This window comes from Protobothrops mucrosquamatus, unplaced genomic scaffold, assembly GCF_001527695.2.
Source record: "Protobothrops mucrosquamatus isolate PMUCROS unplaced genomic scaffold, P.Mucros_1.0 scaffold1851, whole genome shotgun sequence".
NCBI classification, from domain to species: domain Eukaryota; kingdom Metazoa; phylum Chordata; class Lepidosauria; order Squamata; family Viperidae; genus Protobothrops; species Protobothrops mucrosquamatus.
In genome coordinates this window covers 112,282-133,285 of record NW_015387981.1, presented here as the reverse complement: position 1 = coordinate 133,285, position 21,004 = coordinate 112,282, and the positions used below count along the sequence as shown (strand labels likewise).

The 21,004-nt window shown below is 42.2% G+C and overlaps 1 protein-coding gene across 1 annotated transcript in view; it reads left to right on the top strand.

Moving 5' to 3' along the window:
* GRM5 (glutamate metabotropic receptor 5) overlaps positions 1–20,714 on the top strand; it is an 82,260-nt gene extending 61,546 nt beyond the window's left edge. Inside the window, exons 8-9 of the mRNA XM_015823369.1 lie at positions 408–503; positions 19,871–20,714. Coding sequence (XP_015678855.1) covers positions 408–503; positions 19,871–20,714 — 940 coding nt within the window. The remainder of the gene's footprint in view (positions 1–407; positions 504–19,870) is intronic.
* The last annotated feature ends 290 nt before the right edge of the window (positions 20,715–21,004 follow it).

Below are 21,004 nucleotides of genomic sequence, written 5' to 3'. Positions count from 1 at the left end.
TTATTTATTTATTTATTTATTTATTTATTTATTTATTTATTTATTTATTTATAACATCTAAGAAAATTCCCACCAACACTGACAGGGCAAGCCACTTCTATATAAACAGAGAGCAAGCCCAAACTCCTTTCCAGCACTGATGATGTTACCTAATTGGGTAATGAAACGTCCGCAAGAAAACACCCAAACTCAGAGAGCGCCAAGGACCCCCCTCATTTCAACCCCGAGTTCCAGTCTTTTATTGAGACTGGAGACTGTGCCCCATTGTCCGCTATAGTCCTTGGAAGTCCACCAGGATGTGCAGACGCACCTCTCTCTCTCTCTTGCACCACTGTTTTACGACAAGAGAACGCCCACAATCATTTATCTCTGTTTTTGTTGCTCCTGTCATTGTCATGCTTTGTTAGGTACAAAGACAGGAGGCTGGCCCAGCACAAGTCGGAAATAGAGTGTTTCACTCCAAAAGGGAGTATGGGAAATGGTGGGCGAGCGACAATGAGCAGGTAAGTAAAAGCATGAATGCCACCTGAATCCCTTCCAGGGGGTGAAGGGGCTTGTCTGTCAGAGGAGCGCCCGGGGAAACATGGCAGCCCACCTCCTCAGTGTGTGGTCATCTTCGTCCAACCTGTGCCGTATATCTCTAGATGGTTTATGTTGTCCGATCTTCAGTCAGGGTTGCAAAACCAGCTTCTTGTTTGGTCTGTAACAGCAGCTCCATTTGCAGGAGAAGGTTGTTTTAAGGGCCTGGAGAATGGGAACGATCCTTTAAGGCAGACGAGGGTGGTGAGAAAGCTGGAAGCTTTTCTAGATAGGCTGAACATGCCAAGAACCTGGGGCCATATCAAAGTGAGTGAGGCCTGGATTTCCTCTTGTTTTCCTGTTTTTGCAGGATTTTTATGTTATGATGATATTGAGCGCCCACGATTTCTGGGGGTAAGCTGTTCCACTGGTTGATTGTCCTCGCTGTCAGGAGGTTTCTACTTCATTTCAAAGAGAGAAGCAACCTGGAATTAAGGAGAAACTTCCTGACAGTGAGGACAATCAACCGGTGGAACAGCTTACCCCCAGAAATCCTGGGCGCTCCATCACTGGAGATTTTTAAGAAAAGACTAGACCAGACATGTCAAACACAAGGCCCGGGGGCTGGATATGGCCCGCAAAGTGGTTTCATTTGGCCCGCGAAGCATCCTGGAAACAGTGAGGTAACGGTCCCCACTGCCTTGGCCGGGAGCCAATGTACAATTTTGTGGTGGCCGTCTATGCTGAAACGCATTCAGTCTTAGCTCCACAAGGCCGTCTAGAAACAGTGAGGAACCAGCCCCTGCCGTGTCGGCCCCACCCCCTGGGTGCATGCTGGGGAGGTGTCACCCTTTGTGAGGAATGAAGAAATGGACCATGCCTTGGCGCTTGCCCCGGTCCCACCCCCTTCTGCCAGAGACCCTCAGATCTGTCCCACTCTTGCCCCACAGGCACCCTTGACACGAACGATGTAGAGCTGGCCATGCCCACCCAGTAGGCCACACCCACTCCATCCACGCCCACCCAGTAGGTCGCACCCACCCTGGCCACACCCACCTGGCCCCCCAAGGGCAACCACAATGTTGATGTGGCCCTCAATGAAATTGAGTTTGACACCCTTGGACTAGACATTCACCTGTCTGAGACGCTATAGGTTCTTCTGCTTAAGCACGGGGCTGGATTAGAAGACCTCCAAGGTCCCTCCCAGCTCTATTCTATTCTATTTAGCAACCTATGATAAGGATCCAGGGGGTACCCATAGCATATGGTCAAAAAAGTCAATATGGTGACCATGAAAGTAGAATTGAAGCTCTGTCCACTTTGATTGCGCCCACCACAGCAATCATCTTGACTTTCTTGAGTGTGTCCTCCAGATACACCTGTAAGGATTACATTATAGGTAGTCCTCCACTTATGACCAGCTACTTGGTGACCACTTGAAGTTACAACCAACCCAAAAAAGAGGACCTATAATCTGAATTCAAAGTTCTGATGGTTGAGCCTCTTTTGCTATCATGTGATGGAACTTTGCAGCCAGTTGCAGCATCTCGTGGTCATCGGACTCCATTTTATATTTATTTATATCTAGTTTCTGGCAAAAAGCCACCCATAGCGAACCCACTGGTTTGCTTAATGACCGAAGATTCACTTAGCAGCCAGATAATCTCTTAATGATCACCACAAAAAAGATAAGATTGTTATGATTACGACCATTGCAACATACGATCATAATGGGCAAGCTCCATTATAGTTGTATGTTGAGGACTACCTGAATAGTTTTTGTCTATTTCCCATGGAGAAGATACTGGGGCAGGACAGGTCCTGCAGCTCAAGTTAGCCATTCCTGCTCTTCTACCTGTGGACCAGGATCATTTTTTTAAAAATGGCTATTTGACTCTGAAATCACTTCATTCATTACTGGTTGATTATCAAGATCACGTGAAGTGTTAATACCACTTTATAATGTTTTGGTAAGACCACACTTGGAATACTGCATCCAGTTTTGGTCACCACAATATAAAAAAGTTGTTCAGATTCTAGAAAGAGTGCAGAGAAGAGCAACAAAGATGATTAGGGGACTGGAGGCTAAAACATGAGGAACGGTTGCAGGAATTGGGTATGGCTAGTCTAAAAAAAAGAAGGAAAAGGGGTGACATGATAGCAGTATTCCCGTATTTTAGGGGCTGCCACAAAGAAGAGGGGATCAAGCTACTCTCCAAAGCACATGAAGGCAGGACAAGAAGCAATGGATGGAAACTAATCCAGGGGAGGACCAACCTAGAACTAAGAAAGAATTTTCTGACAGGGAGAACAATTAATCAGTGGAATGATTTGCCTTCAGAAGTTCTGGGTGCTCCACTACTGGAGGTTTTTAAGAAAAGATTGGACAACCATTTGTCTAAAATAGTATAGGGCCTCCTGCTTGAGCAGGGGGTTGGTCTAGAAGACCTCCAAGATCCCTTCCAATTCTGTTATTCTGGTTATTTTTCTGTCAAAAAGGAGACTCAATCAGAAAATTGGGAACTCTTCTGAAATATATTTGGCCTAGCAACAAGGGCAAAGAACGAATTCCAACATTCCTAAAATGTGAATTTGTTACCCATTTCCCACTCACTATTCTTCTCCTGATCTTCCTCTGCACCCTTCATCCTCATCCTCATCCTCTTTCTCTTCCCTTTTTTTTTAAGAGCAAAAATGCCCTGTAGTGATTGGATGAGAGCTCCTCAAGATCCTTAGCATTCCTGAAAAATACTTAGACTTGTAGTTTACCGTGACAAAAAAAAAAATCATCACACCTGAGAATTTCCAAAGGCACCTGCTTATTCCACAAATCATCCCTGAAACTCTCCCACAGAGTACAGAGAAGAGCAACAAAAATGATCAGGGGACTGGAGGCTAAAATATATAAGGAACGGTTGTTGGAACAGGGTATGTCTAGTTTAACGAAGAGAAGGACGAGGGGGGACAGGATAGCAGTGTTCCAATATCTCAGGGGCTGCCACAAAGAAGAGGGAGTCAAGCTATTCTCCAAAGCGCCTGAAGGCAGGACAAGAAGCAACGGATGGAAACTAATCAAGGAGAGAAGCAACCTAGAACTAAGGAGAAATTTCCTAACAGTTAGAACAATTAACCAGTGGAACAACCTGCCTCCAGAAGCGGTGAATGCTCCAACACTGGAAGTTTTTAAGAAGAGACTGGACAGCCTTTTGTCTGAAATGGTATAGGGTTTCCTACCTGAGCAGGGGGTTGGACTAGATGAACTCCAAGTTCCCTTCCAACATTATTATTATTATTATTATTATTATTATTATTATTATTATTATTATTATTATTATTATTAATAATAATAATAATAATAATAATAATAATAATAATAATAATAATAGATAATGCCAGCAATCAGAGGTAAAGCAGTTGTGTAGGTTGAATCAAACATAAGGACACCCACAGATTGCAAAGACATACAGAAAATGTTGATTTTCTCCTCCTTCTCACTGCGAGCAGCAAGAAAGATTTTGACAAAATAGTTTCTTTTATATTCCCCACCTCCAGGACCCCATAAGCTTCATCTCAACAGATGTTTGCAACAAGCAAAACTTTATTCTAATATCCCAAAAATGGGGATAATAAAGTCAAAGAAATGTAAGCAATAGCTCACAGAATCTACAGAGATAGTCCTCGATTTACAACAATTCGTTTTGTGACCGTTTGAAGTTACCATGGCACTGGTGTGACCGTTTTTCACACTTACGACCACTGCAGTATCCCCATAATCACGTGATCAAAACTCAGATGCTTGGCAGCTGACTCATATTTATGACGGTTGCAGCGTCCAGGGGTCACGTGATCCCCTTTTGCGAGCTTCTGACAAGCAAAGTCAACAGGGAAGCCAAATTCATTTAACAACCGGATTACTAACTTATCAACTGCAGGGATTCGCTTAACAGCCGTGGCAAGAAAGATCATAAAATGGGACAAAATTCACTTAACAAATGTCTCACTTAGCAACAGAAATTTTGGGCTCAGTTGTGGTCATATGTCAAGGATTACCTGCACGCAGTTAAATCCCAATTAAATGCCAGGCTAAATAAAACTGACTGGTTTGGGGATGCTGTTTGCTTTGGTTAAAATCTGCACACAAAGACCTCTAAAACCCAACAACATTTTAGAGCTTGGCCAAGTGGTCAGGAAAATTTTGACTTTGGACCCACAGTTGGGATTGACTTCCCAAAATACAAGAATCACCTGCTTTTAAAGGGATTATTAAAATGTTTACTGAATTAAATTTAACGAAATTCGTATTTTCTATTTTTGAATCAGAATGTTCCTTCAGCGATGACGTCTGGGGCTATCCAAGTCATCCATTTTACCACTGTTGCCTTTTTCTCTTTGTTGGTCGATGATGTCAACAAGCCTTGATCTTATTCACACATCTGCTTCATATAGATTACCCATGCTTGTTTGTTTTTTTCATTCTCTTGATGTTTCATACAGCCTCTTCTCTTCTCTCCTCCCCTCCTTTTGTCATTGCTGTATCTGCTTTGAACGTCAACGAGATTGATCTGTTCTGTAAAAAGCAATTCAGCTGAAGGAAAAAGAAGCAAATTGGTGGGGATGAAAAAAAAATACATGCAAATATCAATTACTCTTGTGCCGTTTTTTATGCCATGGAAAATAGGGTGGTTTTTTTTCCCCCCCATTCAATTTTTTTTTCTCACCTTGTATATTTTCCCCCCAGAAAAAACTCCCTTTTACAACCAAAAAAACCCTAAAAATTCCAGTTCAGTAGAGACAAAATGCACCGTCATACTGAAAAAGTTGCATTCAATTAATAGACTGGAAATCTTATTATGAGTAGAATCTGGAGAATTCCTCTTCGGTGTCACTTATTGTGATTAAAACTGGTGATTCTTTCTTCCAAAGAATGTTGGTGTAAGAATAACAAGAGAACTAATTACAAAGTTTACGAGCGCAGGATGTTCAGTATATAATCCTGCCAGAAAAGATTGCACCTTAGAAGCAACCTAGAACTAAAGAGAAATTTCTTGACAGAACAATTAATCAGTGGAACAACTTGCCTCCAGAAGTTATGGGTGCTCCAATACTGGAAGTTTAAGTTTAAGAAGACATTGGACAACCATTTGTCTGAAATGATATATGGTTTCCTGCCTAAACAGGGGGCTGGACTAGAAGGCCCTTCCAACTCTGTTATTCTATTCTTCTTATATGGTTCATAGATGTGTGTTAGAAAGTTTAATCTGCAGAATGTCACTTTTAGTCCATGTACCGAAACAGTAAAAACTTACTTACTGTATTGCCAAGGGAATGACAGCCAACAATACCGTGTGAGACTGAATTCTGAATCCTACTCACATTTTTAGATTAGCGCTTGTGTTGTGCAGCAGTAATACAAGGCTGACACGAAGAATTTTAGCAATCAGTTCTATATGCTGTTTCCTTTGGATTGAGATGACACAGGAGAGAAATGCCATTTCTAATAGTGCTTTGATGGGGATTTTTAAAAATTGCATCAGAAATTTATCCCGGGAACAAAGGGCGTTGTTTGACTTCCTGTGGTGATTCCCTGCAGTTTGCTTGGCAGTATTTCAAAAGTGGTTTGCCATTGCCTCCTTTCTAGAGCTTAGAGAGAATGACTGGCCCAAAGTCCCCCAAGCTGGCTTTGTGCCTAAGGCAGGACTAAGACTCACAGTTGCCCATTTGTAGCCTGGGATCTAACCACTGTTAGACACAAAAATAGTCACAAATTGAAATCCACTCTGAGTTACAAATAGAAAAGAAGTTTATTAGACTTCACAACAAAGTCTAAAAAAATAACGGTTTGCAAAGTGTGGTGGATTCAGGAAGGCAATGCAATCTAGCCAAGCACTGAACCACACCCCAAATTCCAAAATCACATATTATACATCCTATCGCGACGCCTCATTCCCTCCCCCATGGCCACATTGGCTTAGGCTTTGGAGGTTACAATCTATCAGAAGCGCCTAAACAGAATACATTATCTCCGCCCCTGTTTGCTTACATCAGCGGTTCTCAACCTATGGGTCGCGACCCCATTTGGGGTCGATCAACCATTTCACGGGGGTCGCCAAGCAAGGCTGTCTGCCATTTTTTTTCCCTTTTCCGGCGGGTGCCTTACCTCCCTTGGGCTGGGCCAGCTGGTGGTCGGCCTGCTCCGTCTCTGCCGCTTGCCAGCTACGCCTCGGCCGGCGCAGGGGGCGGAACCACACATGTGCGGCGCTCCCGGGCAGGGAAAGTCCTCGACTTACAACCGGTTGGGTAGTCCTCGACTTACGACCAGTTTAGTCCTCGACTTACGATCGGTTGGGGGTCGCGGCATTAAAAAGGTTGAGAACCACTGGCTTACATTATACTAATAAGATCCCTCCCCTACTATCCTGTTTACTCAAACCATATATGTACATGCTTATCAATTCTAAAAGAGAGATGTCTCCCATCTTCTACACCTGTTAGATCCAGTAGGGGTACCAGGTACCAAAAGGTACTTAAAAACAATTCCTAGATGGTGACTAACACTGGGCCCCACAGTAACTCCTGTTCTCTCCACTTCCTCCACCTGAGGCTTGTATGTTCCCTATATACTTAAAGCATCTACTCAGGCAATTGATTATACAATAATAATTATAACATATAAAATATGATTACATGATGATTATACTAAAAGTATATATTTTTATTTTTAAATATTCTCGCTACTTCCAGTTTTTTCCACACCACTACACCAGACTGACTTTCTAGTTGTAGGTATCCAGCTCAAATTACTTATCTTCAAAATAATGCCACATATCACTTGTGGTTTGTGGGTGAACATTTGTGCGTCTGTGTTTGTGTGTGTGGTGTGTGTGTGTGTATGTTTCTACGGTCTATGTGAATTATTAATTTCTTATTTGTTGCATTTAATTAAGTCAGTAATTTCATGCCCAAATCATAGCTATTGAGACGTCTACGTTTTGACAACCTCATAAAACATACCATTGCATAATTGATTTTGTACGATAGAAGCAAAAGCCATTAGTAGAGAGCTGACGACTGATGGTTTTTCATATATAAAAGTGCCTTGCGAACAAACAAGATCAGGAACAAAAACACACATCTCCCTTTTGCCCAGCATCTCCCATTTTGCATTTGTTGGATTTCTTTGTCTTCGGAAAAAAAAAAAACTGACACGCAAAATCATCTTTTCCAGCACCAACGGATGCTATACTTCAAAAAAAAAAAAAACCTCACAAAAAAAACAGAATCTCCTGAGGCAGCAAGGTTAGCTTCCAATTGTTTGGCCTGTCTAAAGACCGGCTTCACTTATTTCTTCCACAAGGTCACTTTAAGGACACGTCCAGTAATTTTACTTCCCAAAGCCTCAGAAGCAATTCAGTGATGACTTTTGTGATATTTTTTGAAAGTTCTGCCAAATCCAAAGGCTAAGAATTACAGCCAAGGCCTGAAATATTGCCAGTCTTAACCGCAATAAAAAGAATCCCCATGCTCCAAATTTCACACCAAACGAAAGGAAAATTAGTTTGTTGTTTTTTTTTCATGTCTGCTCTTAAACGAAAAGAAGAGAATCTCCGGTGTTGTAACTCCTGTTGGGTTACTTTAGTACAGGGGTAGGCAGCCTTGACTCTTTTATGACTCGTGGACTTCAACTCCCAGAATGCTGAGGGGAAAGGGAGAGGTTTCCAAGCTGAGCCATGCTGGCTCAGGAATTCTGGGAGTTGAAGTCCACGAGTCATAAAAGAGCCAAGGTTGCCTACCCCTGGTCTAGTAGAACTGCAAAAACTGTTACATCGAGCATTTCCCCTTATGTCCCATTTTACATCTCACCTCTGGACACCCTAAAATCACTCTGCTGAAATTCAGTGGTAAAATGGCTGCATGTCAACAGGGCAATATTTTGCTTTATGTTCACAGTTAAAGCTCCAGAATGAATGGAAGCCACTCTGGGAAGTCCATCTCTTCTATTCAACCCCCCTCTTACTTTCCTGCAGACCCCCCACCCCAAAAAAAGCAGTCCAAATATCTGCCTGAAAATTTAGCCTGTTTTTTTGGGGATGAAGGATTGAAGTGGAAATGAGGGGAAGCATTTTGCTTCCGCTTGTTTCTCATTCTTATTCCCATGTCATTCTTAAAACCACCCCAAAAACAAAAAAACAAGGAAAAAAAAGAAAGGGAACGTTTCCAAAGATTTCATCCTTGCTTTCTGCCTCCTTCTTCTTTTCCTCCTCCTCCTTCTCCTCCTCCTCTTTTTTCTCCTCCTTTTCCTCCTTCTCCTCCTCTTCCTCCTCCTTCTTCTCTTCCTCCTTTTCCTCCTCCTCCTCCTCCTCTGTCGTCGGCATCCTCTTCCTCCTCCTTCTCTTCCTCCATCGTCCTCCTTCTTTGTCATTGTCATCGCCGTCCTCTTCTTCCTTCTCCTTCTCCTTCTTCTACTCCTCCTCTTTCTTCTATGCTTCCTCTTCCTCCTCCTTCTCTGTCCTCCTCCTCTTCTACCTCCTCCTCCTTCTCCATCCTCCTACTCCTCCTCCTCTTTCATCATTGTCCTCCTCTTCCTCCGTCTCTTCCTCCTCCTCCTCCTTCGTCGTCCTTCTTCTTTGTCATTGTCATCGTCCTCCTCCTCTTCCTTCTCCTCCTCCTTCTTCTACTCCTCTTTCTTCTATGCCTCCTCTTCCTCCTCCTCCTCCTTCTCCTCCGTCCTCTTCTTCTTCTTCTTCTTCCTCCTCCTCCTCCTTCTCCTCTTTCATCCTCCTCTTCCTCCTCCTTCTACTCCTCCTTCATCATTGTCCTCCTCTTCCTCCTTCTCCTCCTTCTCCTCCTCCTCCTCCTCCTCCTCCTCTTTCTTCTATTCCTCCTCCTTTCTTCATAATTTATCAGCTAAATTGCTAGCTTGCTGAAAATAACCCACCAATAATTGAAGTGCTTTGTCACGTAAAATGTCATCTAAACACATGGCTCCTTATTATGGCAGCACTTGTGTAGATGGCTTCATCACTACACTGGCTAATTTATTAGAAGTGTTCCTGCACGTTTGCCTCTGACGGAGGGTGAAATCTTCCTTAGTGCTTGGCACTCTGCTTCAGAGAGACTATTTTATTCATTTTGAATGTTAGAAATGCCTCTGCCCTCAGACAGATTAATCTTGGACAATATTGAGCCATACCCATGTACAATTGCTTTTGTTTTTATTGTGGACCAGCGTTTGTTCATTCAGTCGATCTATCTTCACATAAAAGCTTAAGCTGACTTTAACTTCTCTCGGCAACAATCGCAAAATACAGCCTTTAACTTGATTTATACACTGCTCAAAGCACTCACTCATCTGTGATATTTTCTTTAAGAAAAGAAAAGAAAAAAGCTCTTACTCAGAGCCATTTGCTCCAGTGGGTTAAATACTTTGCTTTACAGAGGACATTATGTCAGACGGCAATAATTAAAAAATTATAAACTTCCTCAGAACTGCTTTGGGCTTTTCCAAAAAGAATCATGAACTTCCCATTGTAATAATCATCCATTATCTATTTATTTACCAGAGGAAGCTTTTCTTAAACAAGAACCTGCCAATAACCCCCACAGTTATAACTCAATTTTCCTAAAATAGGGTAGGACAGTGGCAGTATAATACTTTACATAACATATTTTAAAAGTTGCTTTTTTTTGTCTCAAGGTACATCCCAGGTTGATGCATGAATACACACACAGAGAGACACACACATGCAGAGACAAACACACATACATATACACACATCCAGGTAGTCCTTGATTTACGACCGGTTGCTTAGTCACCATTCCGGGGACTTATGCCTTGGATTCCAAGTTCTGATGATCCGCCCCCTCTGCAGGTCATGTGACCAAATTTTGGTTGCTTGGCAACATTGGAGCATTTCTGGCCATTTGCAAAGTCCCATAATCATGTGATCATTTTATGATGGTTTTGCTGAAAACCAGCCCGTATCTCAAGTTGTCAGCAAAACCGCACCCATCGTGAACCATTCCCTTCACAAGTACCACAAAACGTGGTAAAATCAGGTCATCATGCAACCGACCCATTTTACGACTGTCACGAAATATGACCATAATGGGCAGGCACTATTACAGTCATATGTCAAGGATTACCTGTACACACACACACACACACACAGAGAGAGAGAGAGAGAGAGAGAGAGAGAGAGCACAGAAATAGTAATAAGTCTATTATTTATACTTTACTATAGTTATTTATACTTTACTATATACTATAGTTCTTGACTTACAACAGTTCATTTAGTGACCATTCAAAGTTACAACGATACTGAAAAAAGTGACTTATGACTGTTTTTCACAGTTACGACCTTTGCCATATTTCCATAGTCATGTGATCAAAATTCAGATGCTTGGCAACTGGTTCACATTTATGACGGTTGCAGTGTCCTGCGGTCATGTGATCGCCTTTGGAAATCTTCTGGCAAGCAAAGTCAGTGGGCAAGCCGGATTCACTTCACAACTCCTAAGTGCAGATTTAATTGGGTTTTAGCTGCATACAGGTAGTCCTCCACTGAAGATCACAACTGGGCCCAAAATTTCTGTTGCTAAGTGAGACAATTGTTAAGTGAATTTTGCCTCATTTTATGACCTTTCTTGCCTCAATTGTTCAGTGAATCACTGTAGGTGTTAAGTTAGGTACACGGCTATTAAGTGAATCTGGCTTCCCCCACTGACTTTGCTTGTCGGGAGGTCACAAAAAGGGATCATGTGTTGTGATTCCTCGCCAGCCAGTGGACCCGGCAGCTGAGTCTGAGGAATCAGAGGAGGAAGAGGGGCCTGGAGTGACATCCGAGTCAGAGGAAGGCTCTGAGGAGCTCCAAGACTCACAGTCGGACGAGGAGCCTGGTTCCTCTACTTGCGCTCAGGCTGAGACACAGCTGTGCTGGGAGCCTGAGTTGGACAGTGATGAAGAACAGCTGGGACAAATCCCGGATGCACGAATGCGCAGGAAAGAGAAGCGAGCAGGACAGAGGAATGCAATGGGGCGGCTCCAAAGGCAAAGGAGAAGGCATTAGGAAGCCATGCCTTGGCTGCATAATAAAAGGGAAGGTGTGGGAGGTGCTGGTTGCCAAAGGCAACTGTTCGTGTTGAAGATTGAGTTTCTGTGAACTGTGTTTGTTTGCCTTGGACATTGACTCAGGTCTGTGAGAATAAACAGGGTTGGTTTTTCTTGCGGTTCCTGCCTGCTTGTTGAAAGAAGGGTTTCTCCTTGTGAGTATAACAAGGACTCACGTAGGCTGGGACAGAACATCATGTTACCCCCAGGACATTGCAACCATCATAAATACATGCCAGTTGTCATGTGTCTGAATTTTGATTGTGTGACCGTGGGAATGCTGCAACGGATATAAGTGTGCAAATTGGTCATAAGTCACTTTTTTCAGTGTCATTGTAACTTCAAACAGTGACTAAACAAAAAGTTGTAAGTTGAGGAACGTCTATGGAGATTCCCAGTCATCCAGGTCATAGTTATCCCAAAGATGCTTTTCCACAAGGCAACTGGACTTTCTTGTTTTTCTTTGAAGACATTTCGCTTCTCGGTGGAGGACTACACTGTGGCTCCTGTAGCCACCAGCCCCTTACATCTTTTCTCAGCAAATTCCCACAGATTGCCGACACAGGATTCCGTTCCATCACAAAATCAATTATCCCTAAGTGGATAATTCACCAACTCTTCTGTCATTTACTAAGTGACACTTTTCAACCGTCAGTTTTGCTTTCAAGCGCCAGTTTTAATCCTTCTTTCCATAGCAACGGTAACCAGCATGACAGTCTCATGTTCAACACAAAAAGAGTTAGCAGAGTTGACCTGCTGCAAAGGTGTGGGCTTCGACACCCAGAATTCTCAGGAATGATCATGTGGACTGGGGAATTCTGGGAACTGAAGTCCATGTATCTGGAAGATGCCTAGATCTTGGGAAGCTGTAGAGGTAGTCCTTGACTTACAACCACAATTGAGCCCAACATTTTTGTTGCTAAGCAAGACAGGTTTTTTTTTGCCATAGTAAGCAAACCACTGCAGTTAAGTGAAACATGTTGTCGTTAAGTGAATTTGGCTTCCCCCGTTGAGTTTGCTTGTCAAAAGCCAGTTGGGAAGGTTACAAACAATGATCACTTGACCTCAGGGCAGTACAACTCTCATAAACACAGGCCAGTTGCCAAGGACCTACATTTTGATCAAGGCACCATGGGGATGCCACAATGCTCATCAGTGTGAAAAATGATCATGTCACTTTTTTAGTGCAGTGGTAACTTTGAACAGTCACTGAATGAATGGTGGTAAGCTGAAGACTATCTATAATTACATTAAAACATGGTGAAGAATGGTTGCAGGACTTGGGTATGGCCAGTCTAGAGAAAAGAAGGACTAGGGGTGACATGATAGCAGTCCTTCAGTATCTGAGGGGCCACCACAAAGAAGAGGGGGTCAAACTATTCTCCAAAGTGCCAGAGGGCAGGACAAGAAACAATGGATGGAAACTAATCAAGGAGAGAAGCAACCTGGAATTAAGGAGAAACTTCCTGACAGTGAGGACAATTAAGCAGTGGAACGGCTTGCCTTCAAAAGTTGTAGGTGCTTCATCACTGGAGGTTTTTAAAAAGGGACTGGACTGCCACCTGTCTCAAATTGTACAGGATCCCCTACTTGAGCAGGGGGTTGGACTAGAAGACCTCCAAGGTCCCTTCCAGCTCTATTCTGAATCTGAATCTGATGTTGCAGTGGTTGTGTGAAAAACGGTTATAAGTCACCAAGGTTGGAGACCACTGCTGTACATGCATGCAAAAACTGCACTAATTTCCGTCCTAGCCAATCTTGTGATGTCACTGAATGTCCTTCCTCTTCCTTTCCCTTTCTCTTTCCATTTTCAGTGGCAAAAAACGTGCTTGTCCCTGCTTTTTTATTATTTAGTTTTATTCATTTATAACAAAATGTGAAAATAAAAAGCAAATAGTAGGGGACAACAGTAGAAAAAGGGGAAACAAAAAAGTTGTGAAGGAAGGGAGGGGAAGAAACAAAAGGCATTGACTTCCGACTGTTGCAGTAAAATCAGACATTAAAATCAAATCTCAACTTTTTACATTTCTATGGTAGTATGCACTAGCCATTTCTGTATCGGCAAATCAGTCTAATCGGTAAAACCCCAAATCATGGTATCATTTTTTTTCCACCTCAAGCACAAAGTCCAGAAGCGGTTTCCAATCAGAAACAAAAGTACTTATGTTCTTTTCTTTTATCAGCAAAGTCAGTTTGGCCATCTCTGATAATTCCATCAGCTTTTGTAACCCTTCGTCCATGGTGAGAATCGAGGCATGCTTCCACTTTTGTGCATAGAGCAATCTTGCTGCAGTCACCATATATAAAATCAGAGTTCCATTTTTTTCCCAGTTCTCTTTCCATTAGACCCAGAAGGAAAGTTTCTGGTTTAATCTTTATGTTCACTTTAAGAATTTTCTCCGTTAATATATGAATCCTTCTTTACCTTTATATTTCCAAACATTCGTTTGAAATACCTTTATACATTTTAGATAACTTATCTGGTGTTAAATACCAGCGACGAATCATTTTGTAAACATTTTCTTTTAGGTTAGAATTTAATGTGAACTTTAAGCCTTTTATCCACATATTCTCCCATTGTTCAAACATCACATTATACCCAAAATTCCTTGCCCACTGGATCATACAGTGTTTTATATGTTCATTTTCCAAATTCAATTGTCCCTGCTTTTAAGGTTAGATAAACGTATATAAGCTTAATTATAACAATTTGCTGCAAGGAAGATTGGGATCTTTAATTCCCAACACTGCTTTCTACAATATTTGAAATTTCTAACTTTTTTTGGGGGGAAAAAAATACCACTTTATTAGAAGAAAAAGTAAATGATTGCCAAATCCCTTTATCCCTACTGTATGTGTATCTGTAGTCTCTGACTTGAGGGAATTAATTGGATGCCCGAAATAATTATCTCAAGAAACCATGATGCCATTATTTATTTATATGATAATCACTGTGACTAAAACAGAGTCATCTCAGTGTAGAATTGTGTGAAGCTAAAGAACCTACAGTAAAGGAAATAGTGATTTTTGCAACTCTCCGTTCCCCTTTTTTATGTGCAATGGAATAACACAAAATGTCTATATCTGTGTGCTTCTGTTTGGCCTTGATTTTGCAACACACTCTTTGTGTGTAGCTGTGGGTTAGAGAGTATACAGCAAATCTCCTGGAAATGTTTGTTTTTTTTAAAAGCTAGCAACCTTTTGAAAGACTAGAGATTTCACAGGGTATATGCCTCTGATGTTTGTGTCTTGGTGTATGTGTGTGTGTGTATTAGTCTGTGTAAAGGTTAATGCTAAGTATTCATTCTCCAGCCTTTGGTTGGGTTCTTGGAGCAAAGATTCAATCTGAAGTTTGTGCGAAGCTTTACAAGGATGGTTAGAGCAAAATAAATGATTGCCGATGGTTTTATATGTCTGTATATTGGTTTTTAACTTGCTTTTATTGGATTGTTGTTTCTATTTGTTATGAGCTGCCCAGAATCGCTTAGATGAAATCAGATAACCATGCAAATCAAATTAATAATACTAACAGCAATAATAATACAAACCCCTTTTAAGCAGCTCCACAAAACAATCTTTTCACACAAAAGAACAACTTTCTGGGGTGTCTTATGATTTTTTCAGATGTGGAAAGGCCAATACAGGTAGTCTTTGATTTACAGCCATTCAGTTAGTGACCAGCCAAAGTTAAAACGGCAGTGAAAAAAAAGTGATTTATGACCATTTTTCGCGCTTAGGACCATTGTAGCATCCCTGTGGTCACATGATCAAAATTCAACCACTTGGCAACTGACTCATATTTATGACCGCTGCAGTGTCCCAGAGTCACGTGATCACCTTTTGCAATGGGAAAGCCAGCTTCATTTAACAACCCCGTTACTAACTTAACACCTGCAATGATTCATTTAAAAACTGTGGCTAGAAGGGTCATAAAGTGGGGCAAAACACACTTAACAACTGTCTCGCTTAGCAACAGAAATTTTGGGCTCAACTGTGGTCGTAAGTCGAGAACCTCCCTGTAATGTCATGCCTACGGTGCATAATATCTCATTAGCCAATCACTCAATATATTACTTATATGCTGAATATATTCAGTAGAATATACTCCCGACACGAGTAATGCTGTATTCTTTAATATGTTAATAAAGCATTTTTATGATCCCTTCCCCCAGAAACAACTTTGAAATGTAGTTTTGATGGGAGGAACATAAAATAACAGAGGACTGGGGGACAAGATTCTTCTCTGGAAATCTGCAATAACCGGGTGGCAACACTTAGCTAACCTTGGATTAGCTAACTTTACTAGTTAATTTAGCTAGCCTCGCTAACCTCACCTATCTGAAAAAGCTAAGCTGGATCAATATGGTTAGAATATAGACGGGAGATTACCAGGATATCACCGTGCTATAGGCTAGATTGGAAAGACAGAAAAGCGTTCCAGATGATAGCAGTAGCTAACCACTTCTGCATGGTTGTCCAAAGATGACAGAGACATATCCATGCAGCAAATGAGTCAAATTCATCTTGACAAACAAGGATTGGTTGCCATAAAGGGCAGCAACTTTTCTGGCTTTGACTGATCTTCAAAAAGACAACACGTTAGACCAGCTTCATAATTTGATGGGGAATCACCAGGAAAAAAGAATCGAGGGGTACAGATCAGACTAGGAATCTGAGAAAATATCTCAGAAGAAGACAACGTCAAACAGGTGTCAAAGTTTTGCCAAGTAAACTGGACAGACATGACCATGAAGTCACCAAGAGTCAAACTCAGTACCTTTATCTGAAAATCAAGAAAAAAAGGCATGCCGACAGAAGAGAATATTTGCAGCTCGGGGTTGAACTGTGGGGTCCTTGGTGCTCTCTGAGCTTGGTGGTTTTCTTGCAGATGTTTCATTACCAAACTAGGTTACATCATACATTCTAGTTATCAATGGGTAATGAAATGTCTGCAAGAAAACAACCAAGATCAGAGAGCACCAAGGACATGGTTAACGTGAAGTATCCAAGATACCTTATGTAGATCAGGGGTCCTCAACCTTGGCAACTTTAAGACTCCCAGAATTCCTCAGAATTGGCTGGCTGAGGAATTCTGGGAGTTGAAGTCCACAAGTCTTAAAGTTGCCAAGGTTGAGGACCCCTGATGTAGATAATAGGAAAAGTATTGTCTAGCTGAGTGTCAAGGTTGAATATATAAAGAATGCAGCTCATTGGCCATGAACAAATGTCTTGCCTTGTCTCATCTTCCTTTACTATTAAATTTTTATTCCACTTTTATTTTTGATTAACAAATGGCGGCATGCATACCTAAATGTTTTGCTTAGATTTCATTTTTAAAAGTTCCTCTTTTTAAATGACAATACCTGGGGGTATACATGTGTTCAGGGCCACGTTTCCTGATTATGTTAACATCTACTGATTATAATTTTCTTGATTGCTGTATATCCTTAATTTTCTTTTGTGCTGTCTTTGTAATTTGGTTTTAATTGATTTGATGATTGCATGTTGCCTAGTCATTTGTTTGAGATGGACGGCACATAAATTGAATAAACAGATAAATAAATTTAAAATATATCTGGACGCCATCGTTTGTTGGACCACAAAATAAAACAAGTCCTTATACTGTTGTATGAAAGTGGAATTTTCTCTGCTGATTTAAACAGGGTTTTTCTCATTCCTGATGTTTCCTCGAATATAGCAGAAAACAACACACCCTGTGTACAATCAGAATGATGGCGATTTTGCCGTGGATCACGTGAAAGAAAAATGTGACACCACACTTCAAATATCTAAAGGGCTGTCAGAAAGAATTATTTATTCGCTACCCTTCGGTCATAATAATGTTTGTGATTGATTTGATGAGAGACAAGTATTTGTCCTCTATTACGTCAAAGGACTAAATTTGCACCAGTGTTTGGGCTGAATGTCACAAGAAACTTTTTGACAGAAAAAGCAGCTCAAAAAAGAGCAATTTCTTGGAGAAATGGTGGGTTAATTTTCACTGACGTTTCCAAGCAAAAACTACCCCAACCTTTCCTGACTGAGGTAGCCTCTAAACGGATGGATTTCAGCTCTTAAAATGACTACATTTGTTGTCTGTGGAGATTCTCAGTCATCCAGGTCAAGAATTTAAGTTCTTTGTTTATTTATTTATTTATAGCCCCGGTGGTGCAGTGGTTAGAATGCAGTACTGCAGGCTGACTCTGCCCACTGCCAGCAATTCAATTCTAAATGGCTCAAGGTTGACTCAGCCTCCCATCCTTCCAAGGTCAGTAAAGTGAGGACCCAGATTGTTGGTGACAATATGTTGAATCTATAAAGCAGGAGGCAAATGGACTTTCTTGTTTTTCTTTGAAGACATTTGGCTTCTCATCCAAGAAGCTTCTTCAGCTCTGACCGGATGGTGGGGAATGGAAGGATTTATGTTCCCGGCAGACAGATGGTCATTTGCATCCTTTTAGAGAATCGTTGAAGCCACCTGGAGGGTCACCTGAGTAGCACAAACGTGTGTGGAGCCTTCTTGGCTGCAGGATGTTTTCTGCCCTGTGTCCCTTCACTGTTGAACACAGGTGCAAGCTTTTGGGGATGAGTCTGTGTTGTCTGCATTTCAAACTGAAGCGCAATATACATCCTTCCATTCCCCACTATTGTGTAGTGGGCTTCAGTAGGCAAGGAATAGACCACCATAGTTACAACGTTATTTATTGACTCAAACTAGAACTGGAGAACTGCAGGCAATTGCCTGTAATTTATACTCTGAGCCCACAGGGCCTTAACCAATCACAATACTAGAAAAAAACCCGCCCAAATATGAATGTTCAAAGTTTCCCTCCAAAACAGTTGGAGTTAACAGTCAGGGTCATCTAAAGGTTAGTTTCATTTTAGCTTCATAAGCAGTTGGAGTTAAGTTAGTTTCACCTTAGCAGGGGTTAACACAATTTTATATATTATATTCAATACATAACACCCACCATCCAGTCAGAGCTGAAGAAGCTTCTTGGATGAGAAGCGAAACGTCTTCAAAGAAAAACCCAAGAAAGTCCAGTTGCCTCATGAAAAAGCACCTTTGGGATGACTATGCTTGTTGAGAATCCCGACGAAGACCGTAGGGTGCCTAGCCTTCATCTCACACGGTGATACTGGTAGTACTCGACTTACAAAGACAACTGGACCCAACATTTCTGCCTCTAAGCAAGACAGCCTCGTTTTACGACCTTTCTTGCCACAGTTGTTAAATGAACCACTGCTGTTGTTTAAGTTAGTAACCACGGTTGTTAAGTGAATCTGGCTTCCCCATTGATTTTGCTTGTCACAAAAGGGGATCACATGACCCCAGGACATTGCAACCCGTCATGAATATGAGTCAGTTGCCAAGCGTCCGAATTCGGATCAGATGACCATGGAGATGCTGCAATGGTCATGTGAAAGTGTGAAAAATGGTCATAAGTCACTTTTTCAGTGCCACTGTAACACTGAATGGTCTCTAAACGAATGGTTGTAAGTTGAGGACTATCTGGATTCTGGATTCCCTGCTTCAAACTGTGGGTGAAAATACAGTCACCAACTCTGTCACGACCAATGTCTAACCATGTCATAGGATCTGTTGTCCACACTTCTGTTGCCACATCTCTGTGCTTTGAGGAGGATTGTCTATTTCTGTATCTGTTTATTCCAGGTGTCTATAAATGTGTATTCACAGGTATTCCTTGACTTACGACCACAACCGGGACTATTGCTAGGCATGCTAAGCAGTTGTTAAGTGAATCATGCTCAATTTGATGACTTTTATTCACCACGGCAAAGCAAATCACTGTAGTTAAGTGAATCGCATGGTCATTAAGCAAATCTGGCTTCCCATCTTGACTTTGCTTGTCAGATGCTGGCTGTGAAAGTTGCAAATGGCCATCAGCCGACCCCAGAACGCTGCAACCATTGTAACTACATTCCACTTGCCAAGCGCCTGGATTTTGATCACATGACCATGGGGATTCTGCAGATGGTCGTAAACGTGTGGGTCACTTTGTTCAGTGCCATTGCCCCTTTGAACGGTTGCTGAACAAAGGGTTGTTAAGTCGAGGACTTAACCCTGTATTTTAATTCTGTCTTGCAAGTGTTACCTTGTCAACTTAGCGCTAAAGGTTCCCCCTAGGGATGACTCTGACGCTCCTCAAGAAACGTCTTAAGACGTCTTCTAAATCCAAGTCCCAAAGTCTTATCTTTTTCTCTCTCTCTTTTGTGCTGCAGTTCCAATGGGAAATCGGTCACCTGGGCCCAGAATGAAAAAAGTACAAGCCGAGGGGCCCATCTCTGGCAGAGGCTTTCCATCCATATCAATAAGAAAGATAACCCCAACCAAACCGCGGTGATCAAACCCTTCTCTAAAAGCACAGACAGCAGCCGGCAGGGCAGTAGCACCACCATCGCCACCACGTTCCCCGAATCCAGTGCCAAAACTCTTTATGATGTCTCCGAAGCTGAAGAACACTACCCAGCTCAATATCGGGTTCAAACTCCTTCCCCCATTAGTACAGTCAGCCAGACAACTGCTTCCCTGAGCCGGACTGAAGACGATGTTCCGACTTTCCAGACGGAACAAACCCAACGGAGCAGTTCTTCCCAAGGTTCCCTGATGGAGCAAATCAGCAGCGTGGTGACCCGATTCACGGCCAACATCAGCGAACTCAACTCAATGATGCTCTCCACCGCCGCGCCAGGCCCGATGGTGACCACCCCATTGTGCTCTTCCTATCTGATTCCGAGGGAGATCCAGATCCCGACCACCATGACCACGTTTGCAGAGATCCAGCCTCTCCCTGCCATTGAGATCAATGGAGCATCTCAGTCAAGCAGGAAACCGTCGTGTGGAAGCGTCAAAGAAGGCCCTGCGGCGGAAACCCCGGCCGTTGCCAAGCCCGAGCTTGAAGAGTTGGTGGCTTTGACGCCTCCCTCTCCGTTCAGGGACTCTGTGGATTCTGGAAGTGCTTCTCCCAGTTCTCCTGCATCGGAATCCGCCATCTGTATGCCGTCTTCGCCGAAATACGACTCGCTGATGATAAGGGATTACACGCAGAGTTCTTCTTCCTTGTGAATGTAGTTGAAGTCAACTTTGAATTTCTACAGCGTCGGCTCCGTCGAGGAGACGAAGCCCATCCTCCTCCCAGTTCTCCAGTGTTTACAAGACACAATGAGAGTAATGGGTCATTTTTTTTGAGGGGGAGGGAGATGAAAAGATGCAAGGGGAAGAGTAAAAAACAACAGATGGGTTCTGCTCTTTTAAACTTACACGCACGCACGCACACATACACACATACATACACGACAAGACTTTTTAGCAGATTTTTCGTGGCCTTAAAAACATGGGCTTTTCAATGGAGAGAG